Genomic DNA, 24,016 nt, shown 5'->3' with positions numbered 1-24,016 from the left:
TGGAGGGCTGGTGGGTGGCAAGCAAGAAGGCTGTGGGGGGAAGGGAAGGGGGCCTCTGGGAGCCCAGAGGGCCCTGCCAGGCAGGTCACCTCACCTCTCCTTCACCCCCCTCCCACCCCCAGGCAGCAGGAGCTCCTGTTCCACTTCCTGCAACTGGTGGCCGGAGTGGAGCATCATCAACAGAAATTCCGCTCCCAGGCGTCCGTCCTGGATGAGATTGTGGATGCTGCGTTTGAGGTGAGCCGGGCAGGACCAGAGGAGAGGGGCTGGCCTGTGGCAGGACCCCAGAAAGCCAGGCATGGGTGGCTCGCGCCCAGACGTGCCCCTGACGGTCACGGGGGCATGCGAGAGGACAGAGGCCGGTACTGGCTCAGTCACCCTCCCTCCCACCCCTGCAGGTTGGAGACGAGGACTTCAGGAAGTGACCCCTGGATGGAGAGAGACACGGGATGACGCCTTCGGCCTCTGGCAAGCTGCCCACCGGGGTGGGTCAGGACAAGTTTCCACATCTGCTGGAATGGTTGTCGGGCCCGCAGGGCTGGGCCCTAACAGAGTTTTAAAACCCCAAGTGTCTCTGTGTCCTCCCTGGGTAAGCCAAGGCACAGGGCAGAGGAACCGTGTGCACTGGTGTGTGTGAGAGAGAGAGAGAGAGAGTGTGTTGTGCATGGCAGGCGCTGTTCTCGGTCCCCTCCAGCCCCTCCAGCCCTGCCAGGGCCCGCATCCTGGCTCAGGCCCGCAGTGCATTAGCAGCAGCTAGAAAGGGGGCCAGGCTCAGTGCTGGAGGGGTGAGTGGGCACTTGCCTTGCTTTGGGGAGGAAGGTCCATCTAGCCTCGGAGTTGGGAGAAAAAGAACCAGCTGGAACAGCCCCTGGTTGTCGGGGCCTGGGAGATCAGTAGGTTCCAGAAACAGGGGCTCAGAGCCCAGGAATCGGGGCCTGTCAAGAATCCAGTACAAGAGTGCTGCCTTGATGGCGATAGCATGCACCCAGAGGTCAGAGGTCATTGCCATACCCTGCCCTGCCTGGGGTCACATTAAAGAACCTCAGTGAGGGAAGTAGGGTGGAGGCTGTTCAAGTCCTTCTGGCCTTGGTGGGGGTGCAGATGGGGGGAGGGTGAGAACACAGCGTGTGTGAGTGTGAGTGTGAGTGTGTGTGTGCGTGTGTTGGGGGGATGGATGAGCCTTTGTTGGAGGAAAGCAGGCAATGAGACTAATGGTCACTCCGCACCCTGCCTGGTCCAGGGCTTAGACGAGCTCCCCTACCTTCAGCCTGAACCTGGGCAAAATGCCCAGAGCCTGTCCCCATGGCTTTGTTGGAGGTAAGGCTCTGACCCAGGTCCCCAAGTGCCTGGGCCTGTGCAGGGTGCCGGAGACCTAGTGCAGAGTCAGGCTTGAGCCCGGCCCTGGCGCTTCGCAGCCAGAGTTGGGGGGTTGCACTGCCTATGACAGCCACCTTGTCCCTGGAAGAGTGAGGCTGGGGCACAGTACAGGCTGGAGGGGGTCAGGAGCAGGACTCGAGTGGGAGCGGGACTCCAGTGGGGGCCGAGGGGCGACGGTTTGGCCAGTCTTCCCCCCACCTCTAGGCTGGGCCAGATAAAGGTGAAAACTCCAGGCCCTGGGGCAGAAGCAGCCCTCCCTCGCTGGCCCGAGGCCTGGGAATAGACTGAAGCTGAAATGCCATCTGGGATCCCCGCGCAGATTCGCAGATTCGGGGGCAGAGAGGCCACCTGGCAGGTATCCCCAGGCCTCGCCTCGCACACCACCTCACACATTCTTTCAACGAGCATTTCCTGCCACTTCCGCTGTGCCGGTCCAGTCCGAGTGTCGAGGCTCCCGCTTGGTGGCACACGGGAGGAGGGGAGGCTGGCCTCCACACTCCATGCCCCTGGGCTGTCTGAGCTGCCTGTCTGACAGGCTCAAGCAGGGCTGAAGTTTTCCCCTGCACCCCTAGTTCCAGTCAAACTCAGCCCTTTAGCTCCTCAGTGTTCTGGAAGTTACCTCTATTTTCCACCTCCCCATCCCTACCCCAATGTGGCCTCTGAGAACAGAGGGCAGGGCCTGGGACCCGGGGCTTCTCCTCATTAGGTCCCAGCACTGGGCAGGGGATTGGAGGCAGGCACGATGGGGGATGGGAGGCCTTGCCTGGAGGGACAGAAGCCGGGGGCAGGGACATTCCCCGGATCGGCACCCACCGCAGTTCAGCCCACCGGGGCCTGCTGGGGCCCATACCTGGTGCTCCCAAGGGATCTAGTCACTGCTCTTCCTGTTCCGGTGTGTGTGTGTGTGTGTGTGTGTACGCGCACGTGCATTGTGTCTGAGGCCCAGCTCCCAGGGGGGGATGTGGGTCTCTGCGGCTGTGTGTTTGGAGGTCTATATATATCTCTGGGTTGCTTGGGGTGGAGGGTGTTGCTTCTGTGTGCACCTGTGTTTCTGGAGCATCCAAGTGTGTACTGTGGTTTGTGTGTGTGTGTGTGTATGTGTGCAGATAGTGAGTATCAGTTGCACCCACATCTGCAGTTGTGCATAAAATGTTGCAGTTCCTTTTTCTTTAAATGACATTGAATTGCATCTGTCCCCTCATCCCTCCTGTGGACAGGAGATGTGACCTCCGGTCCCCTTGGGGCTTCCTGTCCGTCCCCCTCCAAGAGTCTTGCCTGGAGCAAAGCACTGAGAAGTCCCTCTGGCATATGGCCCACAGTGTATACTTGACCAGTGTCCCTGCCCTCATGGTCTCATAGCCTGTGGGGACTCTGCTAGCCCACGTGCGGGCAGAGGACTCTCACAGGCTGGGAGCTCTGAGTCCTGAGGGAGGGGAGGGAAGCACTCAGGAGAGTCCAGTGTGAGAAGCAGTGGCAACAGTTTATTGTGACAGATACGTCCATGGACCTGAAGGACCTTCCCCACTGCACCTGCTCCTTCCGGTTCCCATGCCTGACGGGGTCTAGGATATGGTCACACAGTTATGCTTTAGGAGCCGGGAGGTATTCTCCCAGGGGATCACGAGGATCTCGAAGTCACAGCGCAGTTTCTGCAGGGAGAGAAGGAGAGGTGAGTGTGGGCCCCGCAATGCCATCCTCAGCCTGCGACACTGCACTCTGGGGTGCGAGAGCGGCAGTCACGGGCTCAAAGGGACAAAGAGTCGGATGGCCAGGGCTAGCTCCCGGATCTTGCTAGCCCACTCCCGTGAGGGAGAAACCCCAGTCTCCTCCTCTCTGCACCCCACCCTGGCCTGGCGGCTGAGTCATCCAGAAGGCAGGGACAGGTTCAGCCAGACATCAGCCTGGCCAAGCAGACCAGTTCAGGCTGGACAACCTTGGGCCTTGGGTGCTGGGCAGTGGGGTGCTATTACCTCCTCCTGCACTCCTGTGGCCAGGGGGCAGGCAGTGATATCTACGCCATCTCCAGCGGCCATGTTCTTCCGGCAGGCTGTGCTCCCCATCTCCATGGTCAGGTAATACTTGACACCAGACACCAGCTAGGGTTGGAGGGCAGGACCAGGTGAGGGGTACTGGAAGACTACCCTTGACCCTGACCTCTCACCTCTACACATTCGGTATGCTGGCCTCGGCCTCGGGATTCAGACCCTGGGTGGGGAAGTTTCTAGGGGCGATCCCTGGGATGAGGGCCAGAGGCCTGGGCCACACAGGAAGCTGAGACCCGGGTGTGCTCATGTCCTGAATGAAGGCCATTGCTCTATCTCCCTCACTCCCCTCTCCCCAATCCTCCCCTCAGGGCCAGGGCATCTGTGAGGCTAGTGAGACAGGGCTGCATCCTGCCCATTGAAATCTAGATATGTTGTTCATAATGAATTCTTGGCATTAATCCAATTTAAAAAATACATTGTATTAAAATGTCCTGATTACTCTTGAGGTACCCCCTTAACCTGGCCGCCGGCTCAATGCCCTACTGGCCTTGCCCTAGCCTGGGGCGGGGGGGCTGCCCCTCGCCCCTGACCCGCTCGCCCAGCCACACCTGACTCTGGGCCTTGAGGATCCTGGTGTCGCGGAAGTAGTAGAGGCTGTTGCTGCCCATGTTGTAGCTGGCCAAGGCCGCCTGCGCTGCTTTCTGCACCTGCGGGTCGCTGGGTGACAGGTCCTGGCGTTCTCCAACTAAGCGACTCCCCGGGAGAGCACAGGCATCGCGGGGCAGAGCCAGGAGGCAGAGCAGGAGCAGCCCCAGTCCCAGGCCCAGAGCCCGCGAGAAGCTCGGGTTCGCCATGACCTCAAGATTGTCAGTGCCAGGCCCTCGCTGCCCCGCCGCTTTTATAGGCAAGCGCCCCACCCGCCCCGCCCACCCGGCGCCGAGCCTGGGAGGGATCAATGAGCCTGGGCGATCTGAGAGCCCGCCTTCTTCTTCCTCGCGCCCAAGGGGGCAGTCCAAGGCCCGAGCACACCTGTGTCCCCCACGATGCTGCCCTGCCCTCCAGGGACGTACCCAGTTTGGTGAGGGAAAAGGCGGTGACAGTCCCCGGCAAGTGCCACGATGCAAACAGCTCAAACAGCTCATGGAAGGCTCAACCAGTATGAAATACCAACAACCATTAGCGAGGACTTACTATTGCCACCGTTTACTACCCGGGTAACATGGAAGAAATTACTTAATCACTTAATCACTCATTGCCTCAGTTTCCCTCTCTGTAAAATAGGTAGCTGGGAGGACTCAACAGGCAAAGTGCTTAGAGAAGTTCTGGTCCTATAAAAACAACAGGAAAGGAGATTAGTGTGCTGAGCTGGGCACAGTTTGACCCTCACAACCAGCATGAAATGGGAATTAGTAATGTTTCCACTTTACACAGGAAGCAACAGGATGCAGAGAGGGAGAACTGATTCTCCCCAGGACGCCAGCTAGTAAAGAATAAATGACATAATAAAATAAAATTCATCCAAACAGTAAAAAAAAAAAAAAAAAAAAAAAAAAAGAATAAATGACATAAATAAAGATGCTGACTTTTGAGCCCAGGCAGTCAGTCTCACATCTGCGGTCTTGAACCACACTGAGCCCAAAGATAAAGATGGCCAGAAAGGGCTCTGTCATTTACTGACTGGTGACTTGGACAAGTCCCTTGGCCTCCCAAGGCCTCCGTGTCATCATCTGAGGATAGGTGACCACTCTGACCTGCTAAAGTTATTCCGATATTAACACCCGAGACTGGGCGACCCATAGATCAACTGCGCATGCTGAAGGTAGCAGCAAAATAGGGTACTATGAGGTTTTGTTTTGTTTTTGTTTTTGTTTTTGAAAAACCTGGTAATTAATAACAGCACTGAAGTAGCTAATGGGGGAAAAGTCTGAATCTTGGTGGGCTTCCTTATTTGTGTTTTAGAGCTTGGTGTAGCTTGTACTTTTAATCAGTTTGTGGGGGGGGGTGCATTTTGCCCTGGGGCACTAAGATCTTGTTTGTGCTTAGGCCCTCCAAGGATCCCACTTGGGGCTTGTAAGAAGCAGTGGGTTAAAGTACCTGACAAACTGTTGGTGGCTATTATGATGATGCATATTATGAGCAGGCAAAATTCCCAGTCGCAGAATCCCAGGGCCAGGAAGGGCAGTGATTTCCTCCCGGGGAGACCTGGCCCAGCTGCTCCCCACCCCCTCAGCCCAGCTGTGAAAACCAATCTGGGATTCCAAGGAACAAGTCACAAGCGGCAGGCTCAGGTGTCTGCCTTAAAGGGACAGATCCCTGTTTGTGGGAGAGCTGGCTCCCTCTTGGCTCAATGGGGAGGCAGAAACCCAACCCGAGAGAACCTGGGAGGGGTGGAGTAAGAGGCTCAGGGCCGAGGAGGGAGAGGCAGCCCCAGGGGGTCAGGAGCCTCTCAGCCCCAGGGGGTCAGGCTCTCCCAGTCCTACTTTGCCATTGTTTGAGCTCAGCCATGGCTACTCTTACATCCAACAGCTCCCTGGAAAACTAGCCAAGGCCTCGGCTCTGACTCACCAAAGGCCTGTGGGTCCCTTAGTCCCTGGCCCCTCCCCTCCCCCTCACTCCTTTGTGCCGGTGAACGAGTACCACAGTTTGGAACACAACCTAACAATCTCCAAAGACCTTTCACCCACTGGTCTATCATAAGCACCCTTAGGTAGTACGCATCAAGCTCGTTTTTCAGATGAAGAAAGTTAATCAGAGAGGTCAGGTCATTTGTCTAGGGTCACGCAGCTAGAAGCCGTGTCTTGGTGGGAAAGAGGGATGGGGAAGGCTAAAAAACAATTGATGGGCTTCCGATACGTGCCAGGCCTTGCCCTGGGGTCTCGACACACTCGACACACTCTTTCATCCTCATAACTGCTCAGCAGAAGCTGTTTTACTATGGGGGACATGGGGGAGGTCAAAGGAAAAGTGCCGGTGGTGGAGCCCGTTGGTACCCGCATGCCAGGGTCCTAGTTTGTGAGTCTTGGACCGCTCCGCGGGGATATGAGGTCTGCTGTGTAGGGGGAGGCTCCCTGGAGGCAGGGAAACCCACCAGGGTTTTCCCAGGGCTGGGGACGAGCCCTCAGCCTGTGCTCCATCCTGTCCGGATCACTGTGGCTTCAGAAGGAGGCCTGGGCCAGATGTGAGCGCTGGGGTGGCCGTCCCTACCGGCCGCAGGCCATAGTCTTCATTTGTGCTGTGGCCCATGGATCCCAATCCAGGTTGCCCGCGGCACCCCCCTCTTGCCCCTGGCCGGTGGGGCTTGCTGACCAGGGTGGGCTCTCGACATCCTTCTCACCCTAGGATCAGGCTACCCAGGGCCTTTGTGCTGCCCGCCTCGAACTCTCTTCCCTGGACGTTCAGCTGGGCCACGGATCGTCCCTGCCCCAGGGCTTTGCTCCCCTCTCCCAAACCACATTCCGGAAAAGAGACGTTAAGGCAAAGAAGGCTGAGGTCCAGCTGTGACTGCAGCTCCCATCTGTGGCCCCAGAGTGCCAGGGGCTTCGGGCTCATTAGCTGGTTGAATCTTTACAAACCTACACCAGGCAACAGGAGAGATGACTGAGGCTCAGAAGAGTGAGCAGCTGGCATCAGGCCGCACAGCAAGCCACGGAGGACCGGAGAGCAGAACCAGGTCTGGCTGGTGCCTTCAGGCTATCCTCGGTCAAGGCCAGGAGTGACAGTAGAAAGAGCCTTGGGTCCCTGAGGGGGTGTGGGCAACGGGACTGGGTGGGGGGTGATGGCCATGAGCATACACTCTGAGCCTTTCACACCATCCGGGCCGCTCCTGGGCCAGAGAGGGGCGGGGGAGGGGCTCATCCTGTGCCCCCTCGTTAGTTCCCTCCAGGGGCAGCAGGACCCATTCAGGACTCCAGAGCACGGAAGCTGGGTTCACCCCGAGCTCTGTCCAGATCTGAGTACTCACGACTAGAGCGGCCGAGTGGGTGAAGCTCTGGCTGGGGACAGCCGGGGAGGGAGGAACGGTGGGCCATAATGGCTGACCTCCCTGGCCACCCATGCCCCCTGGCCGGGCACATCCTGTTGAGCCGTTTGGGTTGACATTTGGATACCCTCCTACCCGTCCCCACTCAGGCCTGCTTTCTCCGACACTACAGGTCTCGGTCCCTTTGTCCTGCAGGCTAAGTTGGGGCTGGATCTCTGAAGCCACACTGTCACCAAGCACATTCTAGATGCCTTTTGTCCCCTGCTGCTCTAGGACTGAACCAGGGACTTGGGTGGGATGCGCTGAGGGGCCCGCATCAAGGGTTTCAACCTGTTAACCTGTCACAGACACTGCCCGAGCCCCGAGAGGTGAGAAGGCACGTTCCAGCCACTTCGGAGACAAAGACCGTGGGTGAGGCAGGGAAGAGCCCACGGCGAGGTGGCAGAGCAGGCGGCGTGGCGCACAAGCTTCTGCTGGGCGGGCCTCCTTGCCAGAAGGAGAGGCAAAACCTGGCAGGCGCCCTGGGCAGGCTGTTGTGGGGGAGGAGGCGGTCTCCATTACCTCACTGCGCGGCAGCAGCACCCTGGGGGGTCAGGCTTGAGGTGGGGGGAGGGCACGGCCCTGCCAAGCCCCTGCCTAAGCGCAGCAGGCCCGCGTGACAGCGTCACAACACAAGGGGTCGAGGCCGGGGGGACTCTGAGGTGACCCTGGGCCCATCCGGGAAAACCTCAGAAACGTGGCCGGAACTACCGCGGCGGGCTGGGAGTCACACCGGCATCCTCCCAGAAGGTGGTCTCCAACGCAAGCCGGGCCCTGCTCTGGCCTCCCGGTGCCCTTCTGGAGGGTGCCCGCCGATAACCACCCCGCTTTCCAACCAAGCACATAACCGCGCTGTCCCGGGGGCTTTACTTTTGGTTTTCTTTTTATCCTTCCGCTAGTCTGAGACGGAGCTTATACAGAAAAGCGCAACAGCACGTATGTGTTAACAAATAATGGGGCGCCTGGGTGGCTTAGTCGGTTAAGCGACTGACTTTCGCTTAGGTCATGATCTCGCGGTTCGTGGGTTCGAGCCCCGCGTCGGGCTCTGTGCTGGCTGCCAGCTCAGAGCCTGGAGCCTGTTTCAGTCTGTGACTCCCTCTCTCTCTGACCCTCCCCTGCTTGCGCTGTCTCTCTCTCTCTCTCCTAGAAATAAAAATATTAAAAACAAAAAAACAAATAATCAGTCAAAGCCTGTGTCGTCACCACACGGCCAAGAAATGGAAACGGCCACCCCCACCCCCAAGCCCCCCACTCCTCACACCTCCTTCCCCTAAAGGGAATTACTGCCACTTCTACTACTGGCTTTTACAATAAGCATTTCCTTGTTGTTTTTTTTTTCTAGTTTTACTGCCCATACAGAGACCCCTGAGCAAGGATCCACTTGTCAACTTTACATGAATGAGATCACAGCATTTGACATCTGCTTCACTCCGTATTGAAATTCACCTGTCATTTGGTCATGTTCACTGGTCCTGACAGCCATTAGAGTTATTCCAGTTGGGGGGCTGTTATAAATAAAGCTGGTGTGAACACTCCAGGTGCGGGTGTGCGAGTGACCTTAGTAACAGCCCCGGGAGTGGATCTGCTAGGTGGCAGGAGGGGTCTTCTCTTCCTTTTTACTAGAAAACGCCCAACCTCCCAACTGTTTCCCAGAGGGCTCACGCCAATTTGCACTCCCACCAGCTGGATGGAAAGTGTTGCTTCATTCCCTCGTCAGCCCACAGTATTGTTTGACTTTGGAATTTTCGCCAGGGAGGGTATAATAGCATCTCATTTGCATTTCTGATGATTTGATTGAGAACCTTTTCATAAGCTTATCCACCATTTTGGGTATTCCTCTCATGGCTGCCTTTCAGGTCTTTTACTTTTTCTATCTCGTGGTCGCTTCATCTTACAGGCCAGTTCTCTGGATGCAGCCCTTGGTGGTTTTGCAAATATCCTTTCCCACCCTGGGTTACCCTGCCACTCTCTCTGGTACTTTAGACAAAGTTTCTATTAATGGAGTTGAATTTACCAACTTTTCCTTAGTTGTTCCTTTCCCTGGGATCACGAGAATCTTCTCATCGTATCCCAGTTTTTGCATTTAAAACCTGTCGTGCTCTGCTCACCAGACTGTAAGCCCTCTGGGGAAAATTCTGTAAGCAAGCAGTTCGTTGGTGCTCCAGGGACAGAACGAGAGCCAGGCAGGGCTGGGCGCTAAGCAGCTAGCGTTTCACCTGATCCTTACAACAACCTCATCTTCCAAGTGGGAAACAGAGGCTCGGAGAGGTCAAGTGACATGACCAGGGAACAAAGGGCCCTCGGGTCCGTGGGTTTTGAGCTACATTTTGAGGGCCAATCTGGCTACTTCCTAGCAGTAAGTCCATGGTCAAATGACTTAGTCTCTCTGAGCCTCTGGTTTCCTCACCTGTAAAAGAGAAAACAATTACCTATTACAATGGGAGAAAAAAAAATGTTTGCAAAGATCTTGGCTGCGGGCCTCGTTCATACCGAGTGTTCAACAGACCAGGGCAAAAATATACCCAACAGAAGTACAACTCATTCAAGCCCTCATAGTTGAGATGTCTATGTTCTTTCTAAGAGACAGCCAGAGGCCCCGTCCACTCCACCCAAAGACCAGGAAAGCACACGACGATCGGCAGGTGAACTCTTACCTACATCTGATTCACCCTCTTCCTGGCACCCTGGACTCCCACTGACTGTTCCACCAGGTGCTGCCTACGCCAGCTGTGGACTCGGATGATACCTGGAACCTCACAGCCCGCCCAGATCCCAGGAAGATCTCAACCCACACTCTCTGCCAGGTTACTAAGGGACACTCCAAGGCACCTGGCTGAGGCCTACATGGCTAGGGTGGCTGCCCTCCAGGGTGGGAAGGAGGCTGCCAGTTTCGATCTGCACTGATAAGGAGTGTGGCGGACCTGCTCGGCCCGTGGGGAAGTCCCAGCCCAGCTGCTTTTCAATGCACAGAGCCCAGTCACGAAGGCCACTGACTTTATTGATTTAAAAAACTTTACAAGGACAGTGACTGTTTTGCCAAAAAAGGAGCCAAATAGCATAAAACGGACCAGAGGTGGGAGGGGGAGTGGGGGGTCAGGGAAGGGCCAGGAATCCAGTCGGAGAAGTGGGTAATTGTTGACATGAAACTGGCAGGGGAAGGTGAAGGGAGATGCATGCAAGGGTGAGAGTTTCAAAAAAGTTGAAATGGTGAGGGGAGAGGACTCCCGAAAGACCTTGGAGCACATCGGAGGCTGAGTACGACAATCTCTTTCTTTGTGGAGGACAGGGGAGGAGTCCCCGCGCGGCTGCAAACTCTGGAAACTCCATGCTGGGGCTGGGGGCTGGGGGCTGCCCAGAGAGCCTCACAAGAAGGCGTCGCACCACTCTCGGAGGCACCCGAAGCAGTCCCGGGACTGCTTGGCATTGGCTCCGCACGTGTCCTTCAGCCACTCCCGGAAGAGGTCTTCATCTTTCTTTAGCACCAGGAACTGACCAAGGACCACATAGGCCTGCAAAACGGGCAAAGGAAAGGGCACGCTGCTAAGTGCTCCGTGGGACCAAGAAACAACTGACGGAAGGCTGACAAGCAGGGCAGGCTCTGGCTATCTCTTCAGAACACACACCACTGTCCACCCCTGACAGTGACTCTCGCTCTTTCCTCACCCCCAAACTGCCAGGAAACATGGTGGCGTGCCCTCCGCCCACGTGCACGCAGTCGCCCCGCACCTTGTCAAAGCCCCTTTCCTCCAGCTTCTTGCCCAAGACTTCACCAATCCCGGCCAGGCTCCCCACTGGCTTTTCCCCCATGGGCTCGGCCACGAAGTCTCGGTGCTTTTGGGAGGTTGTCATTTCGATCGGCTTAATCTGAGAATCCCAAGAAAAGGTAGTTAGGGCTGGAAACCGGGACTCCCAAGGGCCCAGGGGCACTGTTCTATTAAGAGAATGCGAAACGGGCCACTACGGCGGCTAACTCGATTCTCCTCCTTTCACGGAGGAGAGAACCGGGGTCCAGGAAGACTGTGTTCCCCGTCGGGGAAAAGAACCCTTCCGCGCGGAAACTGGGTTTTAAGCGGTGCCCGGGAAGAAAAAAACTCTCCTGCCCTCACAGGTGGCGCACTCGGGGCAGTGGGAAGATTCCCAAAGTCAGTAGCCAGGGCCCGCCCCGAAGCTGTCAGTCCCTCTGTGACCTTGGCTGGGCTAAGGCACTGACCGCGCCTGGAGCGGCTCTCCTGGCCCCAAGAGCAAATGAAGGGTCTCTCTGGCCCCTTCGCCCGCGCACGCCANCGGCGCATCCTCTAGGCCGCTACGGCGCCCAGGCCCCTCTCCACCTCGCCTCCCCGCGCCTCCTCCCGCCACCAGCTCCGGCCCTGCCCCGCAGCTAGTGCTCACCGGCAGCTCCGGCTCCCGTAACGGCTCCTCCCGCCACCCAGCTGCTCCGAGCGATACCTCAACCCACTAGAACTTTCTTCCACTTCCGCTTCCGGGTCGCCTCAAGAGCCTCCTCGAAAAAAATTCCGAATTGGGCGCTTCTAGCCGCCTAGAGCCATAGAGATGAGGCGCTCTCGACCCCAACGGCGCTTTTAGTGGGCTTGGCTTTCCGGTTGCCTTTCGGGGAGCTCGGCGGCCTTCTGGGGTCTCGCTTTCCGGGGCAGTATGTCCGGCCTCAGGGAAGCTGAGACCTCAGGGAAAACTGCAGTCCCCGCTGCACGGCATCGGGAACCTAAAACCTTAGCCTTGGCCGACCTGGCGGTGGGAAGAGTTAGAGAGACGGACGAGGCGGGGGAGGGGAGCCAGTAGGCTTCCGAGGTAGCGCCGGAAGTACGGTGCTCGGAAGGCTCCGACAGAGGAGTGCTCGCTTAGTCTTCGTCGTCGCCTGGCTTGGAGGAGTCGGGTAGGAGTGGGAGGTGCGGGGGAAGTGAGTCTATGTCCACGCCGTTGTCGTCGTGACCGCCGGCAGGCCCCTTTCCTGTGCCTTCGCTGGCTTAGCTGCGAAGTGAGTCGTGGGCGAGCTGCTCTTAGCGCCCTGGAGAACGAGGTCGTTCGGGCAGCCCGTGGGAGACGAAGGCCAGAGAGTAAGTGTGGGTTTCGCTCTCAGCGTCTTTCCTCTAGGAGAGGGAAGGAGGAGGGCAGGGGACAGCAGCTAGAGGTGACACTTTGGGATTTCCTTTGGTGGTACCAGTCCTGTCTTCGGACCCAAGCCAGAAAGCAGCAGAGGCCACAGACCACGCCGGCTTACCCGACCTTTTATGAACTTGTTTCTGGCTCGGACCATCGGTCTCTGCCTGTATGTAGTGTGTTGAAAAATCGAGCATCTGTGTTGTGTGGCTGTGCTAACGATGTACGTATGTGTTGAGGAGCATACAGTTGATCTCACACTCTTTCCCGGGTGGTTGCCGGAAGTAGAACATGTATTTAGTTTCTGTGATGATGCCAGTACACGTGATAAGAGGGTTTCTTTTTAATGTTTATTTAAAATGTTTCTTTCGGGGGCACCTGGGTGGCTCAGTCGGTTGAGCGTCCGACTTCGGCTCAGGTCATGATCTCACGGTTCGTGGGTTCGAGCCCCGCGTCGGGCGCTGCTGACAGCTAGCTCAGAGCCGGGAGCCTGCTTCAGATTCTGTGTCTCCCTCTCTCTCTGACCTTCCCCTGCTGTCTCTCTCTTTCTCAGAAATAAATAAAACATTAAAAAATAAATAAATAAAAATAAAATGTTTAATTCGGGAGGCGCCTGCGTGGGTCAGTCGGTTGAGCGTCCCAACTTTGGCTCAGGTCATGATTTCGCCGTCAGTGAGTTCGAGCTCTGCGTCGGGCTCTGTGCTGACAGCTAGGAGTCTGGACCCTGCTTCAGGTTTTGTGTCTTTTCTCTCTGCGTTTCTCCTGCTCATGCTCAGTCTTGGTCTCAAGAATAAACGTTAAAAACAACAAAAATATATAAAATGTTTATTTTGAGAGAGAAAAAATGTGAATCCCAAGCAGGCTCCAGGCTCACCACAGAGCCAGATGCGGGGCTCGATCTCACAACTTCGGGATCAGGACCTGAGACGACGTCAAGAGTTGGTCACTTAATCTACTGAGCCACCCAAGCATGAGTTGTTTTTATGTGCCGTGTGCTGTACTAAGTGCTTTGCTTGCCTCATTTTATTCTGCTAACAGTGATTGGAATTAGCTATGATTTCTCTCTTGAAACTAGGGAAGTTGAACACCTAGGGCATATCCAAGGTAGAATTTGAATCCTAGTAATTAGATTTTAGAGGTCATGTTCTTAACCAGGACATAGTCACTTGTCAGTAAAAGGCCTCTCCGTCTTGGAACAGTCCTGGTTCCGAACTTGCCATCCAAGAAACTCAGGAGGAGTTGTTGACAGTCTCCCCATCCCTCGCCGCCCTGGGACGGGACCCAGCATGTCTCAGGCCACCAAGAGGAAGCATGTGGTGAAGGAGGTGCTGGGGGAGCATATGGTGCCCTCCGACCAGCAGCAGATCGTGAGGGTGAGTGGCATTGGGCATAAGCTGCTCCGCTTCCCCATCCCTCTACTCCCCTCGGGACCCTGGCATGGCAGTAGGGGCAGCACAGTGTACTGAGTGTTCGAGCCAGCTGATGAGGCTGACTCGTTCTTGGTCTTTCTTGGACCAGGTACTCAGGACCCCAGGGAACAACCTGCATGAGGTGGAGACAGCCCAGGGGCAGCGCTTCCTGGTGAGCATGCCCTCCAAATACCGGAAGAACATCTGGATCAAGAGAGGTGAGAGAGGCGCCCTGTAGGACACAGCTATTTCCTTTGGGCTTGGTTTCCCCCAGGCAAGCAGGATTTATTGTGTCTTTTCTTGTCTCTAACCTGCAGGCGACTTCCTCATCGTTGACCCGATTGAAGAGGGAGAAAAAGTGAAGGCTGAGATCTCCTTCGTGCTCTGCAAAGACCATGTGCGCTCACTGCAGAAGGAAGGGCTCTGGTAGGGTGTCTGTCTCATTTCTGGGGAGACTGACTTCCTAGCTGTGGAGTTGGGGGAGGGGAGATCATGGCATCCCAGGGAAGGACAGCTGGAAACCGCTTTTTTGCTCATAGATTTTTCTGTCTTTTTTGACCGTGGCTCTTCTCTTGGTACAGGCCAGAGGCCTTCTCACAAGTGTCTGAGAAGCACAACAACAGCAGGAACAGGTGAGGAACAAGCCTTAGGACAGAAAATAGGGGTTAAGGCCTTGGAGGCTGGAGGGGCAAATAGAGACATTCTTTCTCTCTGTGTAGAGTCTCTGGTGAGAGCGCCTAAGTGTTTGGTTGTGAGTGTGGCTTGAAAGTCAGATGCCTGGGGTTAAAATCATGGCATTACCACTTGTAAATGAATGGTTTTAAGCAGGTTACTTGATGTCTTAAGCCGGATTTCCCCGTCTATGAAATGAGAGCTTTGTGAGGATTAAAGGAGTTAATGCTTGTAAAATTGCTTAGTCTAATAGTCAGTATGTGGTGTGAGTCCATTAAGTGTTGGTGATTGGAATCCTTATTAAAACCAGTGGCTCTGGCAAACTTTTGATGTGGGGTGGGAGGTAGTCTTTAGACCGTTTTTCTTGGCCTTTTTGTGGGGCTCCTTAATTGCAGATCTAGTTTTCCCAGAAGGCATCGGGTTAACCCTGTCTCTTTCCCCCATGCAGACAGACTCAGCCAGAACTCCCAGTGGAGCCACAGTCCTCAGGAGAAGAATCCAGCTCTGAAGATGATTCTGACCTTTTTGTTAACACCAACCGCAGACAGTATCATGAGAGCGAGGAGGAGAGTGAGGAGGAGGAGGCAGCCTGATGAGTCCCTCGACCCACTTCTCTTGCCCAGAGACTAGTATTGACTCCTCTGAGCTCAGACATTCCTTGGGTGTTCTGCACATCTTCCCCCTCTGGACAGGGGACAAGGCAGGGCCTCTCTCTGAGCTGACCTTCTGCTCAAGGAGAATTAAACCCCTGGTGGGTGACGACTTGTGCTGGTGTCTGAGTGGCTCTCTGGAGGGAGGAGGGACTCGTGAAGTTAAAAACTGCTCCTTGGTGCAGGTCCTAAATAGGTAGGAGATGGAAATGGCTGGAACCTTTCCTGGATTCTTGCTGGACACTTAATAAGCGCCAGGCCCTGTGCTGTGCCTTCGTGCATGTATTTAATAACGGGACAACTGCTCTGTTGCCTGCTTGCAAACAATACTGAGTCAGGCATTCAGGAACACAGCTCTAGGACCTAGCGCCCCCGCCTCTAAGAGGCACTCAGGACAAATATCATAGTGCCTCCTAAGCTGTTTTTCTGGCAGTCACTTAGTCACCGCCACTGCAGCCACTGCAGGAACGCCCACCTCTGTGCTGCTGGGTACGTCCTCTGGTTGGTGGCCTTGTGGCTACACAGACTCCTCGGCCCTCTTGCAAACCACCCCCCTTGTCCTTTGAAGCTTTTCCCTTGGGCCCTACACTCCCTGTTCGTTATTGACATTGACCTAATCACTGGTCAGACCTTGAAGAGTTTACCTCCTGGCTTAGTCTCCTATTCCTGCTTCTGTCATCATTGTCTACGTCTCATGGGTGGCCTCCCCAGCACTGTGGCCCCCTAGTTCCTTGTCTTCCACTTCAGGCCTGCTGCCTCCGTCTCTGGTCACTTCCTGGACCCGTGCCATTGGTAGGAGTTGCAGCCCCTCTAGAATTCCCACATCTGGGCGGTCACCACCTCCTGGCTTTTCCTGCTTACTGGCTCAACTCCCTCCTCTTTATCTGCAGTCCTCCCTTCCACCCCCGCCCCACCCCTTCTTACCATTATTCTCCTATCTCCGCTTTCCCACACCCTCCGCTGCCTTGTTTCCCCACACTGTATTCATCTAGTGAGACCTAACCCTGGCCAACCATTTCCCTCTCTGCCTCTGCTCAAGTAACCAGTACAGGACACCACCAACCTAGGTCCTGGCTTTACCTGAAGTTCATAATTACAGACCTCAAGCGGACACGGCACCGCCTAGCAGATCTTCTCTGGGATGTTGTATCTCAAAACTTCTGCGTTGTCTACCAATCCCCCCGTCCACGGTTATGCTGACCACACTCTTCATTAAGAAACCGTAGCCTTTGGTGGGAACCCTCTCCTTTCCTTACCAGCCATACAGATGTGCTTCTGGATTGTCCTGTCTTTAATTTCCCCCATGTAATCTGGTGGGACTTAAACCTTTTGTGCTTTGGAGCTTGTCTGTCCTGCCTGAGGACTGTGTTAAGTTTTGGTTTTTGTCATTCTTCATTTATCTGCTGCTGTTCATGTTCCTTCTCAGTACCTTAGAACAGCTTTAAACGTATCCATGTGTATATGTGTCTTTGTGTACGTAAAATAAACTTCAGATGAGTTAAGGATATGTATGTGTATATCGAACTCATCTGAAATTTATTTTTTATGGGAAGTCACTTTTTTTCTAAAGGGATAGTCCTCTGTATATCCTCTACTGAAGGGGTCATTCTTCATTCACAGATTTAAAATGTCTTTTTAAAATAAACGGAATTCCTGCATATTTATGGGTCTCCTTTGGAATTTCTAATCTGTTCTATGTGTACCTACCACGTTTTGTGGCAGGATAATCTCATAGCTCCCTCACCCCTGCCTCACTATTCCTTGAAGATTTCATATTTTCTCGTACATAAGAACTCTAGAAGGAACTTGTTAATTTCCATTTAAAAATCCTGTTGAGATTTTCGTTTGCAGGGTTTTGAATCTAGCTTGAGGGGTGCCTGGTGGCTTGGTCAGTTAAGTGTCCAACTTCAGCTCAGGTCATGATCTCACAGTTCATGAGCTCGAGCCCCACCTCGGACTCTCTGCTGATCTGTGCTGATAGCTCAGAGGCTAGAGCCTGCTACAGATTCTGGATCTCCCACTCTCTCTGCCTCTCTCCTGCTCAAGCTCTGTCTGTCAAAAATAAACATTAGTAAATAAATGAATATATCTAGCTTGATATGGAGAAAGGCGCTGTCTTAACTGTTTTGAGTCTTTCCAGAAATGAGGTATATACATTCTTTTGTAAGGTGGTCTTCATGTGGCCTTTCACATTTCTGGTTCATTTTAGAATTTTAGAATTTTATAATTTTAGAATTAGGATTTTTTTTTTTAAACATTTTTAAAAAGTTCATTTATTTGAGAGAAAGTGTCCATGCAAGCAGGGGAAGGGCAGAGAGAGACAGGGAGAGAGAGAATCCCAAGCAGACTCCATGCTGTTAGCACAGAGCCAACGCAGGCCTCGAACTCATGAACTATGAGATCATGACGCTTAACAGACTGCCACCCAGGCGCCCCTGAATTCTTTAATTCTGTAGTTTTTCAGTTAATTCTCTTGGCTTTCTAGGTAGTCCAGTCATGTCCTACTGGTGGTAGTTTTATCCTTGACACTCATTTTCTTTTGGGGATTACAGGGGCCAGGACCTCCAGCGTAGCATTGGGTGGCATCTTTGTTTTTCTCTCAGTGGGAGCGGTTCTCATGTCATGTCACAGAATTCTTGCTTTAGGCTTCTGGTAGATAAATGTCATTAGGCTGAAGATGCTTCCTTCTGTTCCCAGCTTACCAAGGGTTTTTTACCCTTTATTTAACAGCAATGGATTTTGACATCTACTAAGTTAACCAAAAGACTTCATTTTATTACTGTGCTGATGTCCGTGAACGGACTTCCTCACGTTGAGCCGTCCTCGGGTTCTCTTAAAAGGCCTTATAAATCCTTTAGAGGATTTATTCTTTTTTTTTTTTTAAGGACTTTTGTATTTACTTCTGGGCCAATTTCACTTTTTGTTTTAATGGTGTCCCTGTTCCATTTTGAAGACAGCATTATGTTAGCCTTGTAGAACGGATTTGGAGACCTTTAATCATAATCTTTTCCTTTGTCCTGCAATAATTTGTAGAACAGGAGTTATTTGTTGCCTTAAAGTTTGGTAGGCTTTATTTATAAAAATATCTATTTGGTTCCTTTTTTAAAAAAAATTGTGTTTATTTACTTTTGAGAGAGAGCATGAGCAGGGGAGGGGCAAAGAGAGAGGGAGTCACAGAATCCAAAGCAGGCTCTGGGCTCTGAGCTTTCAGAAGAGAGCCTGACACGGGACTCAGAGCCACATACTATGAGATCATGACCTGAGTCTCAGACTGATGCTTAACCGACTAAGCCACCCAGGCGCCCCTATTTGGTTCCTTTTTAAGGGGTAGATCTTTGCTTTTTAATTCTGTGCCATTCTGTTCAGGTTTTCTATCCTTGAGTCCATTTTGGCAGTTTATTCTTTTGAGTCATATTTCATGTGTATTCAAGCTGTTTGGGGTATTATTTTGGACTTTCTTATAAGTGACAAAATCTAATTCCAACTAGCGGAAGCAAACTACGGCTCCGTTGACAGAAGTCCAAGACTACAGCTCGAGGCAGAGCTGATCCAGGGCCAGCATGATTTCATCAGGACCCTCTCTCATTCATTTCTTGGCTTAACCTGTTTCTGTAGGTGGACCAGGCTCTTTCTCGCTACCATTGTTATCGGCAGGAAGCTCCAGTTTACACTCAGTCCTTACAGGCAAAGAGTTCCTTCAGTAACATCTGTGTACTTCCTCCTGAGCAAGCACTGTGGCCACGGCTGAACAGGGAGGGTGGGGGTTTGGCGGGAGGCGAGATGAGCCAAACCTGATCCATACGTACAGCATGCTCCCACTCAATAGAGCGGTTCTTTTACCAGACTAAGGGGACGGGTGAGAGCAGATAAAACTAACAAACGTTTGTCCTGTATTCTCTGCATTTTGTTTGACTAGCTTTGCAAGGTGTCTGCCTACTTTATTGGCTCGTTCCTTCTGTTTCTTTGGGTTTATTTGCTCCTATTTACCTTATTGAGCTGTATGCTTAATTTCAGTCATGTTTTCTAACATATTTATGGCTACAAATGTTCCTCTAAGTACTCTTTTGACTGTTAACCCCTCGATCATGTGTCTCTGTGATTTTTTTTTTTTTTTTTTGACTTTGCATCTGTAAGCCTGCCCTTAGGTATTTCTCTAGCTTTCAGTGATTGTGTGATGTACTTCATAGCCCCTGTTTTCCCCCTAAAACCTTTTCATCGCCATTTCTCCATCTCTCATCAGTCATTTAGCTCCTGTGGGTCATAGCTAAGCTTCCTGATGCAGGTACAGCCCTGTGTTCTGCATAGTACTCCCCTTTGTCATTCTCTGAAGCTGGATGCCCCCTCCATTTCCCAATTTAGTGGCAGAATCCAACCATGAGTGAGTAGATCTCCCAGAATGAGCTGAGTGTTCTAAGAGGTCCCCCCCCCCACCCTTCCCCCACGCCTTGGTCAGTCCATGCGAAGAGTAGTGGCACCTCCTTGGGTTAGGTTTGGGACTTATGGCCCTTCAGGCTCTGCGCCTGTATCACTTTAGCATCAGCCTTACAGCAGGTCATTTCCACTAGGACTTTCCCACCTGCTTCCTCCCTCACCACACCCCCACCTGCATATAGGTGCCAAGGAGCACACCTAGTAATCTGAGCTAGCCATGTGTTTTTTCTCCTTTAACCTGTAAATGTGGTAAGCTGCCTTGACAGTGTCTCACCCTAAAACATCCTTGCATTCCTGGACTAAAACAGTCGTAATATATTTTCCAATATACTGCTGCACTTGGTTTTCTGACACTTGGGGGGCATTTTGGCATCCAGGCTCAGAAGTGAGATGGTTTAAGTTTTTTCTTTCCTGTGCTGCCCTTGTTTTTATATTAAGGTTATGCCAACTTCATAAAATGAGTTGGAGAGTGCTCTGTTTTCATTACAAGTGTTTGTACAGTATTGGAATTTTGGATTTCTAAAAATTTTGGTAAAACTTGCTGTAAAACCAACTGTGCCTGGCATGTTTAGGGTGGTGAGAAGTTTTGTTTTAAGAGCAAGAGATCACATGCTGGGGAGAGGAGCGGGGCGGGGGTGCGGGGGGAGAGTGAGAAAGAGAGAGAGACAGAGACAGAGAGAGAATCCCAAGCAGGCTCCAGACCCAGTGTGGAGCCCAATGTGGAGGTCGATCCCACAACCCTGGGATCATGACCTGAGCTGAAATCAAGAGTCAGCTGCTCTACCGACTGAGCCACCCAGGTTCCCCGGGTGGGGAGATTTTTAACTCTAGATTTTTGGTGATAATAGTTTAGGTTTCTGTTCTGAATTCCGTGGTACTTTCAAGGAAAAGTTTTCCCATTTTCTCATCTTGTCCATGCTTTCAAACTCATCGCAGCGTTATCTGCAGAACTGCCTTACGTTTGCGATCCTGACTATATCCATGTTATGTTTCCTTATTTATATCTAATATTATTGTGCGTTTTCCTTTCTTGTCAGTCTTGGGTAGACGTTTCTTTATTAGTCTTGAGCGCATCAGCTCTTTGTCGTCATTCTCCTTCACTAGTAGCTTCTTTCTATTTCGTGAAGCAGAAATGCATATTTCCCTTTTCCTCACGCGCGCTTGTGTTTATTCTGTGGCTCTTATTCTAACCCTTGTGGGTGCTTCAGCTTTACCTCCTCCCCACCCCCACGCCTGAAGAAAAGGTGAAAGAACTGTATGCCCTTCGGTGGGGCCACCGCTTTGCAACATTTGCCACATTGCATTTCTTTCTACACACAGCACACATAGTTTTTACATTGAGTTGTAATGTCTCTTTAACGTCTTTTAATTTAGAACAGATGCCTTAATGGGCTTTTTTTTTCATTAATGGGCTTTTTTGACAAGTTCAGGCCAGTTATCTTATGAAAAGGTACCACGTTTGGATATGTGTGATTCTTTGTACGTACTTAGATTTAGGTTAAACAATTTTAGCAAAAATAGCTAGGACTGGTGTGCTCTTACTGCATCTCTAAAGCACATGGTGGTGATGGAGAATGTCCTAATTACTGGTGATTCTAATTTTGATCACCTGGTTAAAGAGGTGGCTTCCAGATCATTTTTCTACAAAGTTACTATTTTCCCTTTGGGGGACACTCTTTCCCTTTATGACCAAAATGCCTTTTGATGCATGCCGGAGGCCCGCTCCAGCCGGGTCCAGGGGTCCCTGAAGGATGGACGGTGTCGGCGAGGGAGGGATGAGAGTGGTGCAAGATTCTTTCTGGTCACCAGCCAGGCCTCTCTGCACTGTGAGACTCAACTTTATTTTATGATTTAGTGTTTAGGAGACAGCACAGAAGTGGCATTCTGATAAGTCCTTTTATCAGTAAAAACTTTCCAGAACATTGATATGCAAAAGAATGGGGAACAGCCCAGAGGTGGCATTCACATGGTAGAGGCAAAAGCTAGTTCTTTGTGAGCAGAGGTCAACATCACTTAATGCGAGGTATTAAGAAAAACAGGTCTTTCAGGAACGAAATGTCGCTCCCATAACCACAAAAAAAGTCCCTACAGTAAATTCCTTCACAAAGTGCAATCAGCATATCAAGGCCAGAATGAGTCACTCATACCAATTAACAAGGTGACTTGGGGGTCAGTGCTCAAGCAGAAACAATTGGGGGGGAGGGAGGGATATCGGTCTCGCCATCTGATGGGAAGAGTCCATGCAACTTACCTTAACCTCACAAGGAGTTCTTTCTCAGCCTATGAGTTCAGAAACGGCTCCCAACAGATGCAGTTCTATATGTATTTGTATTTAGTTATTATTAAAATTTTTTGTTAATGTTTATTCATTTTTGAGAAAGAGAGCACGAGCAGGGGAGGGGCAGAGAGAGAGGGAGACACAGAATCCGAAGCAGGCTCCAGGCTCTGAGCTGTCAGCACAGAGCCTGACGTGTGGTTCGAACCCACGAACTGCGAGATCATGACCTGAGCCGAGGTCAGAGACTTCAATCGACTGAGCCACCCATGCCTAATTTAATAATAAATTATTATTTAATTATTAAGTTAAACTATACATACAATTTCCCATCATAACCGTTTTTTAAAGCATTTTTTTTAAATGTTTATTTTGAGGAGCGTGAGTGGTGGGAGGGGCAGAGAGAATCCCAAGAAAGCTCTGTGCTTTCAGCAAAGAGGCCGATGTTGGGCTCAATCCCACAAACCATGAGATCATGATCTGAGCTGAAATCAAGAGCTGGGCGCTTAACTAACTGAGCCACCCAGGTGCCCCATCTATTATAACCATTTTTTAGCATACAGCTCAATAGTGTTATATACATTCACAATCTTGTACAAACACTCTCCTTTTCTGACTGGCTTATTTCACTTAGCATAATGTCTTTAAGGTTCAGCCATCTTGTAGCATATGTTAGAATTTCCTTCCTTTTTATGGCCTAATCATGTCCCATTGTTTGCATATACCACAGTTTGCTTATCCATTCATCCATCAATGGACTCTTGGATTCCTTCCACCGATTAGTTATTGCAAATAAAGCTGCTATGAACATGGGTGTACAAATATCTTTTTGAGACCTTGCTGTCAACTCTTCTAAAGATAAAACCAGAAGTGGAATTGCTAGATGATAGGGTAATTCTATTTTTAGTTTTTTAAGGAACCATTGCCAGACTGTTTTCCATAGTGGTGGCACCATTTTACATTCCCACCAACAGTGCATAAGGGTTCCAATTTCTTCATATCTTTGCCAATATATTATGTTCTATCTCTCTCTCTCTCTCTTTTTTTTTTTTTTTTGAATCGTAGCTATCCTGATAGGTGTGAAGTATCTAGTTGTTTTAATTATAGTTTAGTTTTGAGTGTTTTCTAATTTCCATTATGATTCCATTTTTGGTCCATAAATTATATTAAAATATTCAGTTGATTATTTTTAATAATGTAAGCACCTTCAAACCTGCCACCACAAAACAAAGGCTACGACTGATCCAACCTACCATTTGCCTCCAACCTCCCATCCTAAACCCCAACGATCCCATTTTCCGGTCCTCCACCAAAGGCAACCAACTTGGATTCCATATGCCCTTGTCTTCTTTCCATATAGTTTTCTTGTATCTACGTGTGTTTTTCTAAGAGTTCTTTTAGGGGCACCTGGGTGTCTCAGTTGTGTCAGCATCCAGCTCTTGATTTTGACTCAGGTCATAATTTCACAGTTCATGAGTTTGAGCCCCACGTCAGGCTCTGTGCTGACATTGTGGAGCCTACGTGGGATTCTCTCTCCCTGTCTCTCTGCCCCTCCCCTGCTCACTCTCTCTCAAAATAAACTTTAAAAGAAAATTTTTTTAAAAAAGGGTTTTTTTTAACCTTATGAAAAGGATAACATGCCAAATGTCATATTTAGGGGATGATGTTTCATTTAATATTACATTACTTTGATTCTCCTAAAGGCTGTATGTTGCTGCAGCTCATTTGTTTTGACTGTCAATAGTATTTCCCTGTGGGACTCTTTCACGATTTATCCATTCACTCTTCTGCTGATGGCTCTTGGGGTTCTTCCTCCCCCCACCCCCACCTCCCGTTGTTAACGTTCTGGTAGATATATCTGTTCAGGTGTGAAAGTCCCTCTTGGGACAGTTCTCTGGTGTGGAATTTGTCAGAATTTTAGGCAATGCCACCAAATATTTTCCCAAGTGGCTTCATCGATGGACATTCACCAGCTCTGGACCCCTGAGGGGGATTTAATGATTTCTTCCTGTAGTCTGTCCGTTTTTGCTTAATATATTTTGAATTTATGGTATTAAGTACAACACATTTAAAATTGCTGTTTC

General features: G+C 51.4%; 4 protein-coding genes across 5 annotated transcripts in view; 2 read left to right on the top strand and 2 right to left on the bottom strand.

Annotated features, from left to right (window-relative positions):
• The window catches only part of CATSPER1 (cation channel sperm associated 1), a 9,906-nt gene extending 9,338 nt beyond the window's left edge, over positions 1–568 (top strand). The window contains exons 12-13 of one of the 2 annotated variants that reach the window (XM_077759628.1): positions 123–237; positions 399–568. In XM_077759628.1, the coding sequence (XP_077615754.1) occupies positions 123–237; positions 399–425 (142 nt within the window). In that variant the 3' untranslated portion in view covers positions 426–568. Of the gene's footprint in view, positions 1–122; positions 238–398 lie in introns of those variants that run through there. The other variant, XR_013334060.1, reaches the window with a different exon arrangement.
• Positions 569–2,869: 2,301 nt separating this feature from the next.
• Positions 2,870–4,216, bottom strand: CST6 (cystatin E/M). Its single transcript, XM_077759627.1, has 3 exons — positions 3,971–4,216; positions 3,348–3,473; positions 2,870–3,026 (listed from the first exon to the last, which is right to left on the bottom strand). Exons 1-3 carry the CDS (start codon positions 4,214–4,216, stop codon positions 2,940–2,942), a joined length of 459 nt encoding a protein of 152 aa, XP_077615753.1. The 3' UTR covers positions 2,870–2,939.
• A 6,141-nt stretch (positions 4,217–10,357) lies between these two features.
• BANF1 (barrier to autointegration nuclear assembly factor 1) lies at positions 10,358–11,872 on the bottom strand. Its single transcript, XM_077759815.1, has 3 exons — positions 11,770–11,872; positions 11,107–11,244; positions 10,358–10,889 (listed from the first exon to the last, which is right to left on the bottom strand). Exons 2-3 carry the CDS (start codon positions 11,227–11,229, stop codon positions 10,743–10,745), a joined length of 270 nt encoding a protein of 89 aa, XP_077615941.1. The 5' UTR covers positions 11,230–11,244; positions 11,770–11,872; the 3' UTR covers positions 10,358–10,742.
• A 316-nt stretch (positions 11,873–12,188) lies between these two features.
• EIF1AD (eukaryotic translation initiation factor 1A domain containing) lies at positions 12,189–16,886 on the top strand. The gene is made up of 6 exons (XM_077759814.1): positions 12,189–12,452; positions 13,695–13,868; positions 14,014–14,122; positions 14,222–14,330; positions 14,486–14,536; positions 15,025–16,886. The coding sequence occupies exons 2-6, from the start codon at positions 13,782–13,784 to the stop codon at positions 15,167–15,169; spliced, it is 501 nt and encodes a 166-aa protein (XP_077615940.1). The 5' UTR covers positions 12,189–12,452; positions 13,695–13,781; the 3' UTR covers positions 15,170–16,886.
• The last annotated feature ends 7,130 nt before the right edge of the window (positions 16,887–24,016 follow it).

This window comes from Crocuta crocuta, unplaced genomic scaffold, assembly GCF_008692635.1.
Source record: "Crocuta crocuta isolate KB4526 unplaced genomic scaffold, BGI_CrCroc_1.0 scaffold53, whole genome shotgun sequence".
Classification (NCBI taxonomy): Eukaryota; Metazoa; Chordata; class Mammalia; order Carnivora; family Hyaenidae; genus Crocuta; species Crocuta crocuta.
This window is presented reverse-complemented; position numbering and strand designations above follow the sequence as displayed.